Raw genomic sequence first — 13,447 nt, 5'->3', positions numbered from 1 at the left:
TTTAGTCCTGTGACAGACTGACCTGTCCAGGGTGTCCTGGGCCTCCTGCCCTGTGACAGCTATGATAGGCTCAACCGCCTCCTAACCCTGAATGGGATAAGTGGAAGAAAACTTATCCCACTAATTCTACTTCTTTTACTCCTTTTATGCATTATTTTGATTATTCATATTTCTATTACCTCTACCAAGGAAGTTGTGTTTTTGGTGCTCCTGTCTGTAGACACGAAGTTTTGATCGGTGACGAGCGGGGTCATGTTAACAATTGATTAAAAAAATGGCTTCCATCCCCCGAGGTCTTTGTGGTTAACTTCATGATTTATTGGCTGAAAATTTACGACAACTTACAAGCGTGCTGTCTGTTGGCAACATGTGAAAAGTATAAATTTAAAATATCACCTTCAAGGTCAACAGATGGATCCGAAGGTCAAAGCGATGATGCCATACAGAGTGATTTAAACCCATGTTTCTGACTCAGACAACGTTTACATGCACAGGGATTCTAAATATCACTCTGGACCTCTGAGCTTCAGATGTATATTTTAAAATTGTTATTATTTTTATATAAAATAAAATAGCAATCATCTTTAATAATGAAATTTAAAATGGTACTTCCTGTGATCTCACTTTCACATTTCACACCTGCCTTTTTTAACCCCCCAGAATGTTTTACACCTTTAAAGACAGTGTTGGCAAGAGTGTATAGTATATACAGCATAAGCTCAAATTATTCCAGTGCATCTTAGCTGATGTCACAATTGGGCATCATCGTTATACTCTGAGGCACGTACGTTTTCGGGCAGCCGGTCAGTATGAAGCCGGCGCCTGCAGCGAGCAAAGCGTTTAAAGCGCCCGACGACAAAAACTGTTTTCACTTATTTATCACTAAACGTTGTGGAGATACAGAAATTCTTTTATTGCTGCCATATAATCTGCATCATTATAACTGCATTGATAACATTCTTTACAGCATTATTTCATGTAATAATATTTCTCACAGTATTGATACTGCATTACAGTTGTTTATTGAAGATGTTCATATGAGGATCCTTCCATTATGTTAACTTTTATTACAAGTACGGTTGGAAGTATTTTATACACATTGCATATCTGTGCTTACTTTGAGTTGATGTTCGGTTCATTAAGGGTTTTAAGCTTCACTGGCGTGACTTTCCAGGTGATACATGCTGAGGGAAACTAGAACATAGAAGGATAACTGCAATGCATGCTTACAGTACATGTATATAATTTAGGAATGTGTCAGGCCTGAGGCCTTAACCCATTTGGAGTCTTACTATATTTTACTTTACTTGGCAACAGATGATCAGAGTCAATAATCAGCCTCAGAGATCCTGAGGGCTTGAAGTTTTATTACCTTGTATGGAAGGTGTTACAGAAAAGAGAAGTTCTATGTCTGCTTATAGCTATTAAAGACGTACAAGATGTACGATTAACTGTGACTAATGTCGCGTGTACCCCACTGCTTTATAAGTGTCCACCACATGCATTTTGGTCAGAAGACATATGTTGATGTTTTCTCCGGGCTGTTTGATTGCACTTTTCTGGGGCCTCCGTGGTTTGTGACACTGCTCTGCATTGATCGATTTCGCGACAACGTGTAAACAACTTTTACTAAACAATCAATGTTACACATGTACTATATGAACATAATTAAAATGAATAATAACAATAGTACTTTAAATTACATAAAGTGTATTATAATGAGTAATGGTAAACTACTATTGTTTTACAATAAGGATAAAAATGTGCTTTGTCTTTATTTTAACTTGGCTATTTTTCCCCATATAATTTTTTATTTTATTTTAATACTTGAGTATGTTGTTGACAGCGTTCGTCTTGGTCTGTGTGGGTCCAGTGCTTCTTTTTTCTGTTTGTGGGGTTACAAGGACGGCATGTCTCTGCATGACATGTTTGGCTGCAGTCATGTTCCCAATAAACACAAACACACACACACACACACACACACACACACACACACACACACTAAAGCTTTTCTTACGCCACATCTTCGTAGAAGCTCTCCAGCTCGTCTCGCTGCTCAGCCAGAGAAGAGTCCAGGTCCAGATAGTTTCCACTGGGAGACAGCTGGAGGGTGCAGTCTTCCAGCTGATGGACACACAGACAGAGACATATGTGAAGATCAAGTTTAACCAATGCTGAATCACGACAGAGCTCAGCTGTGAACAGATTTGTTTGTGTGTGAAAAGCCGAGGCAGAGCGAGGGACACCGATCTCTGGTGTCAGTAGAAACCGATCCTGCAGCCGCTGCTGCAAACAAACAAAACTGACTCGACCGGTTTAGCCGATGAGGTCTGTGGATCTTTGCCTCTATATTCATGTGGGAGAAAGTAATCTGCCCGGATACTGGCTAATCTGGATGAGTCTCACACTAAAGCTGCACCCAGATTTCTAAAGGATCATCCAGCCTCATAAAGCTGAAGACATTTTGAGATTTGGTAACTAATGCGAGGACACCTGCTGTCCGAATAAATCACAGACTGAAAACAGTCACATTTATGGCAAATACAACAAGATTTAAGCCACCAACTTCAATTAGCTGATCAATAACAGCTTTTCTGGACGATTGATTCATGCATTTATTTACAGCACAGTGTAGGACAGCTGTAGATCCGATGCTTGGCTGCAACTTCTATTTTGTGTCAACTCTAAAGCCACAGGACAAGAAAAACTCCTGACGTTGATTTACTCCAGGATCACATCGATCCATGTTGTCCTGCGTCAGAGAGAAATGCCATTTATACTTCAATATATTTATTATATTCTTGTTAAAAACAATGGAGTCCGGTGTATCAATGTAATGTAATGAGACACAATGCTGTCAGATTCAACAGCGGCAGAAAACACTCGACTGTTGTGCCGATGCTTTAGCTCAAACAAATGCGATTCCTCCACCGTCGTTTCTGCACAACGCCCGATTTTACTGAATTTACATGACATGTAAATCTTCTGGCTGACTGGAAAAATAAAGACAAAGCGAATTATCAAGAATTAACCACGACCATTATAAAGCAGGACCGTATAACAACTCTATTGTACTTGTATATAAATAATTCATAACAATGGGCATCTCAGGACACTTTATATTATAGGAAGGTACCGATCCAACATCGTTCAACAGACGTAGTGGTTCAGTGGGAGAAACGTTTCATCACTGATCCGAGTGCTTTGTTCAGTCTCAGCTGACTGCAGGTTTCCAATGACTGAAACCAGCCCCTCACTTGGCTCAGTGACGAAACGTTTCTCCCACTGAAAACGTTACGTCTGGATGAACAGAATCAACTTTTTGGGATTTATTTACCTGGATGATTGAGTACGCTTCAAGACATTATTCAACACAACTCCTTTACTTACGCGCCTAGAGGAGCGTAAGTAAAGGAGAGTTTAGGGCAGGGGTGGGCAATCTCAGTCCACGAGGGCCGGTGTCCCTGCAGGTTTTAGATGTGTCCTCGAACCAACACAGCAGATTTAAATGGCTAAATTAGCTCCTCAACATGTCCTGAAGTTCTCCAGAGGCCTGGTAACGAACTAATCCTGTGATTCAGGTGTGTTGACCCAAGGTGAGATCTAAAACCTGCAGGGACACCGGCCCTCGTGGACTGATATTGCCCACCCCTGGTTTAGCTTCCTATTCTACTTTTCATCACTAAGAACCACAAGAAAGCCCACAGTCTGAAACTGAACAGCCATGTAGGGAAATGTAGGAATAATATGACGCTAATAGGTCTTTAATATTACCGTTTCATAACTCACAAGTAGTTTTCCAGAATGTAAATGATAACATTAGAGACACGGGAGGTTTCTAATTTTTTTATAGTAAGCAGTCATGCATATTTGTTTAATGTGTTTGTTGAAGGAGACACTGATTAAAGTGACTCAAAGGTTCCTTGCAGTGTTAACAGAGGCCAGTGTAATGCCATCAGATTAGTCAATGTGTTTCTGAGGTTAAATACAGTAACTTCAATTTAATCTGAGTTTAGCAGCAGGAAACAGGAGTCATCTCGCCCTTTGTCTTTAAAACATGACTGCAATTTAACTGACTCGTGTATCTGGTTGTATTGCTAAATATAACTAGGCATTACCTGCAGAACAATGGAAATGCACGCAGTGCTTTCATGTTATACATTCTTCCCTTTGGCAGTGAAAATAATTGGTCCCAGCACAGAACCCTGGGGAACTCCATGACTAACCTCTGAGTGAAGAAGGCGCGCCATCCAAATAACTTGGATTTTTATTATTGAAACTGGAACACATTCAGAAAAATCCATGTAATCTGTAATAAAACCGACTGCTTCATGCAAACAAAGTTGGTTTAGGCTGAGAGAAGCTAATTAGTAACCTTCGCTGCTGTAAATGTTTTACAGTCATTTCTAAAGCTGGAGCTGGTGTGTGACATTTGTGCTGTTGGATAATCGTACAGTTATTCAGCCGTCGTACCGTCAGCTGTAAAACATGAATGCTGCTCGCGTCAGACGTTATTCTTTTTATTTTAGAAATGGCTGTTTAACCCCTCCCTCCTTTTGTATCTGTGGTTTCTATACTTTCACTGATTTTATTTACATGTGACAGAAAGTTGCTTTAAAAAACCGATCCAACAGGTCACACACGCTCTGGGTTTTCTGGGGCAGTATGCAACAGGAATGTGTTTTTTACTCTCTCAAACAGTAAACAGGGTCTGATCCACATCAGCTTCATGTCTATTTATAGCCGCCCTGCTCGGCCTGGCAGCATGTTTGTAGCAGAGCCATGGCCAGGTACAATAATCAGTTATCAAACACATCAGGTCTGCTTTTGAGTGTCAGACTCTAGACCTGCAGGTCCACATTCTTCCTCTCCAACAACACAGATCCTTCCCGTCAGCCTGGAGCTGCACGGAGGAGGCGGAGGAGGCTCACCTCCACATTTTTAACTGATGGTGTAACTGCAGGTCACGTGGTTGTTCGTGGATTTACATTTTCTTCGCTATAATTTTCAGTAAGGATTTAAAGAAGACAGTGACCATAAAAGCAGCTCCAAACATCCCTCTGACTCAATCTGCACATTTTCAGGTTTAACTAATCTTACATCTGAGTCTACAAAAACCTTCCTTTTCTGTGAAAAGTTTGTTGAGTTTGCACTCACATTTTATACCGAGTAGTCTAAGGAGCTGGGGAAAAAAGCATCTGGACTGCTTTAAGTTTCTTGAAGACGTTTCATCCAAGAAGCTTCTTTAGTTCTAAAACCAATTGGTTGCAAATCCCAGATTATTAAGGCCTACTGGGAGTGTCCCTAAGAGGGTTGTTGACCGACTATTGATCATCTGAGTCAGGTGTGGAAATGGGTGTAGGTCATTATCAGCCAAGGTTTCAGGCTAACCCATAGTGAGACCACGCCCCACCCTGTCATGTGATCTATTGAGATCAAATGGCCCAGGATGCGAGTGGGCGTTAAGGCGTCTGGGAAGGATCTCAAAACTGGATTATAGATGGCACAGTGGGTGTCATAAGCCCCGCCCTCTGTTCAAAGATGGTTGTTCACAGTGGACATAGATGCTTCTTTCACTCCTCTTTCAAACCATCTGTCTTCTCTGTCCAAAATGTAAACATTGGTATCCTCAAAAGAGTGACCTTTGACCTTTATGTGCAAACTGAAGAAGCTGCTTCTCGCATGAGAGGTGAAATGTCTTCAAGAAACTTCAGTCCAGTCGCTTTTCTTTCCAAGCTCCTTAGATCACCAAGACCTGGATACTAAGAACCTTCAGACTGAGAGCTTTTCTAGTCTTACCGACCACTCAAGGCGCTTTAACACCAAGTCACATTTGAACCACAGAGCACATCTACCTCACATGGTAATCTAGAATCTCCAGTTAAGCTAACAAGTGTTTGGACCGTAGGAGGAAGCTGGAGTACAGACACAGGAAGCACACACCGACTCTCCATCTCACCAGGATTCTGCCCAAATAAAGGAGTTCGGCTGTGAGTGTTAGTATTTTACGGTGATCTCCATGAAGTGGGGACAAAATGGTTAAAAATGTTTTTTAACCTAACATCTTAGAGTGGACAGGAATGGCTTAAACACATACGCACGTTGTGGCGCCTTCCTCCTCCAACTTCCCCCCCTCTTGGTCCTCATTGATTAGCATCCTATTGACCCACTGGGTCAAAATGTAGATGCTTCCGTTATGCAGAACTGTGTCATCACTGTATTTATTATTTTGCAAAACCAAACAGGAAAGGTTGAAGAACACTCCACCTTTTCTAATTTGAATCAGCTGGATTAGATGCCCTGCTACAAACTCTGAGGACAGAGACGGTAACCGTGCAAAGGATTCACTCCGAGCACGAGTGTGTGTTCTTGGGCTGCACAATTAGTCAAATCTAAATCTCAATCACAATTTTGGCTTCCCACAATTAAACTAAATACTAAAAAGCATGCTCTGACAGCTGTTCCCTTTTCCAGTCTGTATGAGTAACAAATGTTAAAAGACAGATTTACAACATCCTGTCAAAACAAACATCAAATGTCTGACACAGCAGGAAGTGAAGAGCTTGCCTCCTGAAGGGGATCATCATCCATTGTTTGGAATTACTTCAGATTTGGGGCAAGTGACGTTAACCTGGAAAGAATCACATACAAAGAGTGCTGCAGAGTTGTAACACAAATAACACACAACTGCCTGAAAACACAATGCAGTGGTTGCAAATGCGCCTCGTCCAACATCAGCTCAGACGAGTCTGTACAGCGCATCGGCCTATCAGCGCATCCATCCAGCTCCCACCAGCCAATCACATTTGACTTGATTCTAGATAAGAGTCCAGTAAACACGGGGGAGTAACGAAGGCTTTGGGAAGACGTTGAGCTGATTGGACGCCTGATACGTTATCCTCTCTCTGTTCATTTGTGGCAACAGCTGACAGGGGAAATTAGAAGAGGCCCCTCAGCTGTTTTGTTCACATTCATCGTGCAGGTACAACAAATGGAGTGAAACCTTTACCAGGACACGCTCTCATGCCAGGTCAATAAACACCTCGTCTGTCTGCAAAGAAGTTCTAATTGACAGGAACGTACCATGACAGAAAAGTGAAAGTGGTGCCCGGATGACTTTGTGTTTTATTTAATTGATGAATTGTATTAGAGCAGTCGTCTGTCTGAACTGGTTTGGTTGAGGAGAAAGAGGAGAAGGCGAGACGTCACGCACTGCCTAAACTAAATGAAGTATTTCCAGTAATGACAAAACATATGTGGAGAATCTTGTGCCGTGTGTGCTGAATGCAAGACGGGACAAACTCAGACGGTTTCCCGCGACACTGTCCGGAGATCATGTGCAAACAGCTTTACACTCGATTTAAATAAACACTGCTGCTAATTTACTTTGATCCTCTTTAAAGCCGACACTGAGCGTATGAAACAAAACTCATCAACAGACTGTTTGTGCAACTGCTGCCTACAAATTTTAGGAAGGAAAAGCCTGTTCAGCTCTTATCAACACATTGCTCTTAGTATTACATCCGTCCATGCATCCATCCGAGCTTATCTGCTGTTTACAGGTCCCACCCTTTTCCTCCAAAAACCAGGCAGTGAAGCAGGAGGACGACGATGAAATAGAACCAGCTTCGTGCAGCACAGCAGATGTAATGGCTGTGTACCATTCTCACTATCTCACTGAATCTATCAAGGAGGCGGGGAGCTGCCTCAGGTCGAGCCCTGGGGCAAGATGGGAACAATTAGGGGGTCAGTGGAGGAATGTAATCTATAGGGACCAGCGTTCTCTGGTGCTTATCTGATGCTCGAAATTCCAGCCGGGCTCCGGCCGCCTCGCGGCAGGCTGGTGTCGGGCTCACATGATGGCTATGAATCTTTGAAACAGAACTTCCTTTTTTAGAAAGTGAGAAATCAGCACTAGTGTTTCACAGAAACAGTGCAGAACATGTTCAAACAAAGACTGCTGAGCAATGATTGCTTCATCCTTCTTTTAATAACTGCAGAGGGAAAAAGAGCAAAATGTGACGTCAATAAGATGGATGAAGGCAAAACTTTAAATCATACCGCTGTAACTTTTCAACTATTAGCAATAATACATATCTGAAAGTCTGTACCTGGCAGCTCACACGGATATTTCTATTGTTTTTGTGCGCAGCGCTGTAACGTCTCACCTTCCAAACCCAAATCACTATTGAATGCTCGTAGTTACTGTAGTCTGATTACTGTCTAAAGCGGCACAGTTACATTTCTTCTACATTCTTTTGAGCATTAACGGAAACATGAGGAGTTTCTCAGTTTGACCAAGTGTGGCTCTAAAGCCTCCACCAGCTCCTAGAAGTTACGGGTCCCGTTTCCTTGTCTGCAGCTATGACCACGGTAGCTCGAGGCTGAAGCTTGTGAGAGCTTTTGATCGCTTGAGAGCTGGAAATTTTTCCTGGAAAACTACTTGTGCATTTATGGCAGTCGGGTTAAGACAGATGAGGGAACCATCAGTAAATTGCTCTTGTGACGCTGACTGGATGGACTAACCATTAAAACACATCTTCAGATATGTCATCGTCATGCTTCGGTTTCACTGTTAAAGCTGTGTTTGCACTGCAGGGACTAGGAGGCTTTGGAAGAGCTCAGTGTGTTTCCACTGCCGGGACTCTGTTCTTCACTGGCAAAGAAACCGCTTTACAAAATAAATGTCTGAAGGAATTATTATCTTAAGGTTCTGGAACTTTTTGGGTCAGCCTTGCAGCTCGAAACGCTCCTGATTGGTGCTCACCACTATTATTAAAAATAAAAAATATGTAGTTGTTGCTAATGCGTTTGTTTACTATGCTGTGGCCTTAGAGCAGCATGCCAAACATGGACTGAAAATAAGGTGTAGTAGAGTCGTGCACAAAAATGACATGTGTGACTCATCTGGAGCACAAATGCAGAGAACTAAAGGCCAAAGGTGAACAAGGCTCCTGGGACTAAAGGTTGTGAGTACACTGGGTTTCATGGCAACTTCCATTCTTTTGTGTTAACACCAGATGAAACAAGGTCTAAATTAAGCGCCAAGTTTTACCTCCAAATAATTCCTGATCCAACTTTCTTTCATAAGTACATGCAGCTTCCTGCCAGGGCTTGCAGCTCTGAACATTTCTGACTGGTTCAGTTATTTGGAGTTTTTTCAACTATTTTTTCAAAGACCATTAAAAAAAAAAAAAAAAAAAAAAAAATACTAAAACTACAACATGGAGTTACAAAAGACAGATGGAAATGACCACACAGTCCAAGCTTCATTAGGCTGTAACAGTGAAGAAGAAATGCACGGGTACAGACAGTTGTGAGCAGCTCTTGGTGTGTGAAAATAATGCAACTTTAATTCAATTCCAATTAAATGCAGTGGAACTTTATATAGCATCAAACAACACCTCAAGGTGCTTTATTTTTAAAAGGTAAAGACCCTAAAACAATAGAGAGAAAACTGGCAACCCATTATGAGCACGCATTTGGCGACTGTGGGAAGGAAAAACTCCCTTTTAACAGGAAGAAACCATCAGCAGAACCGGGCTCAGGGTTCTGCTGCGAATAAAATACTTATTATAAATACCTGTGAAAAAAAACCCTTTAAAAATTAAATAAAGACAGAATGTGAAGGAAAAAGATGCTTGTTTATGTACAAGGCTGCACTTTAGTGTAATACCACTTTTCACCACAGTAAAACGAGTGTATCTCTTTTAACCAAACACGTAACTAAGAAGACATAAGGGTCTGGAAAAAAGGCTGCGCTAAAATAAATAAATACATATTTGACTTGTAATAAACTCCTCCTGACAGTGGACTAATTAAAACGTGCAGAGTGTCATTACAAAAGGCAGCTTTAAAAACAGCCCTTGCTTTTCTTGATAAGTCAGGTAAATAATAACGTTCTCAAGGAGCTTTAGTACGAGTGAAATCAAAGATGGCAACTTTAGCTTCTTGGAAATTTTGTGGAAATTAGGTTCGTGTACAGCGGTTGTCACGAAAACCATCCAGCCTCAGAGAAATCGCTGCTCTGAAGTTAGCCTGTAAGTTTCCACAGCTTCATAATGCTACCTAATGTCAGACAGTCCCACAACACTGGCACCATCAGGGCTCACTGAATTATAACACTGCTGCTAATCTTCATTTAACAGGCTGCAATTAAAAGCTTCTTGTATTACAGCCCATCGTAAACTCTGTAGCCAAAAGTCATTTAGATGTTTCTGACAGTCGCCCATTAAAATTAACCTCATTTCATTTTGACGAGTAAACCAGACGCCGCTTTTGTCAGCAATGTTACGCAATCACTTTATTGTGCCGTGTACTTCAGACCATCAGAACTGTGGAATGTGTGCTTACATGTAACATGACTAACTGCAGTGTAACAGCATGCTGACATAATGCTGAGTGAGCCTGAGTGACATGACGCTGCAGTCACTTCCTGTTTGGAAAAACAGACTCCTTAGCACAAAGAAGCATCATTAGTCACCCAAGCAACAGGAAACAGGACCACGAAGCGTATTCCGCTTTTCCAAACAACGACGCATTAAATTCACCATTTTCAGCCACATTTTCAGCTCCCTGACAGAATGGACCATTGAGAAGCGGAGCAACACGACTTCTCATAATAATTTCATGAGGCAAAACTGCACATACATAGCTTCAAAGGGCAGGAAGACTACTTCTTCATTTTGAATCAATCCAGTTTTATTTATACAGTCCCTGTTCACAACAATCACCTGCAGACACTTCCCAGTGATACAAATGTTCAGAAGATCCAGTATGAGCAGCACTTTGTGACAGTGGGGAGGAAGAACTTCCTTTAAACAGGAAGAGACCCTTAAGGTCTGCCTCCCATTCTACTTTCAGAAAAGCAGGAACCACAAGTAAGCCTGCAGGCTGAATAATATTATTCTATGAGGTCTTTACAATATGACACGGCCTGATCATTCGGTTTGAGAGGGAAATAATAGGACACAAGTCCCCCCACAGCTTTCAGGCATTAAATGAAGATGACATAAAATGGTCTTTTTGATGAAAGACAAACGATTTGGTCTTAAACCCGTGATGAACACAGAGTCAGCAGGGTTCACCCTTTAGGGAAGATAACCAAGTGTACAAAATGTTGTTGACATTTCAGTCTGAGCGCACAGGGTGCTGAGTGTTTTGGTTTTTTCCTTTGAGACTTCCCGGTGGGGTCATTCAGGTCTACCTTCTGTCCCCGAAATAAACCTGGAGTTACAGTTCGTTAATTTAACCTTTTCCACTTAGCTTACCTTCACTGCACCTGCACTTATTCAGTTCCTAACCTTTCATCTTTCTGAAGGCACATTATGCAGTTTTATATTGCCTTCTGCCCCTTTTCCATCTCGATTAAACAGACGGCTTTATTTTGTCTCAGGGTGCTGCTGAATGCCTCTGCTGTGAAAATAACCCTGCAGTGACGTTAAGCCTTATTGATTATGTTCTGATCGATTCTGAATCCCTGACAGAGAAAGGGGGCTTGGGACTAAGGAAAAAGCTCTCACGTGGAAAATCAGACTGAAAAAAGAGAAACGGATATAAGTCTAATTAAAACGTTTTCTACTTTAATGAGGAGCAGGTCGATAAAGTCCTGTTTCTCTTACACTTGTATTGATTTCAGTATTAAATGTGTAAAAGGAATAACAGCTGCTATCCTGTTGAACGACTCGCGTTTCGGCTCCAACTCGGACGCACCAGGCTGTATGATTTTAAAGTCCGGTGTGTGTTTTTGGACTGCAGCAAACATCATAAACGCCTCTTTGACACCTGAAAACTGTCGCCTGCCTCGGATAATTCGAGGCATTTAAAACTTATTCCCACCCCAGCCTCTCTGTCCGGTCCGGTTTCGCAGGTTTCCCCGTAAAGGTTTAAGCTCCCCGGCAGGACTGGCGTTAACCAGGTAGTCCCGTCAGTGACCCACCTTCAGCGGCGGCTCCAGCAGCTTGTGGATCCCGGCGATCTGCTCGCTGAGCGGCAGGTTCTCTTCCAGGTTCACCGTCGGAGGTCTCCGAGGTTCGGGGAAGTTTGTGCAGATAAACGGATCCGAGTCCTCCAAGTACTGGACCCGGCAGACGATGGAGGCCATGGCCATGCGCCCGTGACCCGACTGCGGCTGTAAAAGTGCGAGCTGTCGGCGAAGGTCCGTCCTCCGCTGGAAGCAACTTTAAATGAGAGGAGAAAGTTTCAGCTCCAGATATAAAGCCGCCACACTCACTTCCGGCGCCTTCAAAGTAAAACTAAAGTGTAAAAGAAAAAGACATGATTCAAAAGAACACTTTATTGATGATGAGATTATTTCTTATTTATTTCTTATTTTCATCAGATCTGGATTAGGTTATAGGTCATATTTCTTAGTGCATATCAGTGAACTCACCCTCCAATCTGCTCAGATCACCCAAAGTTACCCTTATGAGATCACACTAAAAGACCAAGTTTTTTTTTACTTAGATTGAGGCATTTGAATGGCACTTTTATTCTAATTAAAATTATACACAAAGGTCTGACAAAGTATACTTCAAGATAATCAGATAGCAATACAATACCCACTTCAGGAAAATCCTAATCTCAGTATTCACTGACCGTTAGTTGGACTAGTCACTGATAACTTGTGTTCTTGTTTGCAGCAAATGCTGCATTTTTTATGCAGACTGGTGGTTTTTGGTGTCAACCAGAAAATAGTCCACCAGGCTGTGCCAGAGACCATCATAAGGTTTAGGATGTCACTGCGGGGTGGCACGCTCTCTGTGCGATTGGCTCAGTCTGTCATGAAAGTGATGGCGAGGACTGAACGTCTATGATCGGTCGGTATTTAGACAAGCACAGAGGTTCTGTCAGATTGATCACATGTCCTCTATGCTGAGTACGAGCCGAGTATTGGCTTCTGTATGTGGCAGAACATACGGTGAACTGCTTTTAAACTTCATTCATGTTAGTCAAGCTTTTCAGCAAGTTTTTAAAAGTTATCTGCACATTAAAAAATGTTTATTGATTCTTTGTGAAGGCAGGTTATGTGACAGAAGCTGAGCACATGTGGTATTGTAGTTTATGTTGGTTGCATATAAGAAAACATATGTAACCAATCAAACTGTCACGGGCAGAGCTGATGGATGAGCATGCAGCTCCTGGAGCCTCGGGGTGCAGTGTGTTAGGCTGCTAATCCAGATTTTGCGGCGAACTTTTATTTACTAACCGCTCCATCCTCACGAGGCCCGTCAGCAGAGCCGTTTGTTGATCAGCAGCGTCCTCTGGTGGATGACTGACTGTAGTACAAAGATTTTCAATGACACATTAATGCTTGTTGTTCTTCTAGCCAGCTTAAAGAGTGATGCCGAAAAGTGTCCTTAGGAAATTAAAAAATATACACCTGCAAACACCTGCGCTTTTTCTCTGTCATAAAAACTGCTTAAATCCCCACAAAGAACTTGGACTC

General features: G+C 42.1%; 1 protein-coding gene across 6 annotated transcripts in view; it reads right to left on the bottom strand.

Moving 5' to 3' along the window:
* fhod1 (formin homology 2 domain containing 1) overlaps window positions 1-12,165 on the bottom strand; it is a 50,571-nt gene extending 38,406 nt beyond the window's left edge. For all 6 annotated transcript variants that reach the window (XM_085284349.1, XM_085284431.1, XM_085284505.1 and 3 more), the window contains exons 1-2: window positions 11,939-12,165; window positions 2,018-2,124 (exon numbers count right to left, since the gene is read on the bottom strand). In XM_085284349.1, the coding sequence (XP_085140475.1) occupies window positions 2,018-2,124; window positions 11,939-12,109 (278 nt within the window). In that variant the 5' untranslated portion in view covers window positions 12,110-12,165. The remainder of the gene's footprint in view (window positions 1-2,017; window positions 2,125-11,938) is intronic.
* Between the last annotated feature and the right edge of the window lie 1,282 nt (window positions 12,166-13,447).

This window comes from Mchenga conophoros, linkage group LG1 (genome assembly GCF_057382185.1).
Source record: "Mchenga conophoros isolate Kocher_MC1m ecotype Shallow Benthic linkage group LG1, M_conophoros_male_GT1.1, whole genome shotgun sequence".
In the NCBI taxonomy this organism is placed as follows: Eukaryota; Metazoa; Chordata; class Actinopteri; order Cichliformes; family Cichlidae; genus Mchenga; species Mchenga conophoros.
This window is presented reverse-complemented; position numbering and strand designations above follow the sequence as displayed.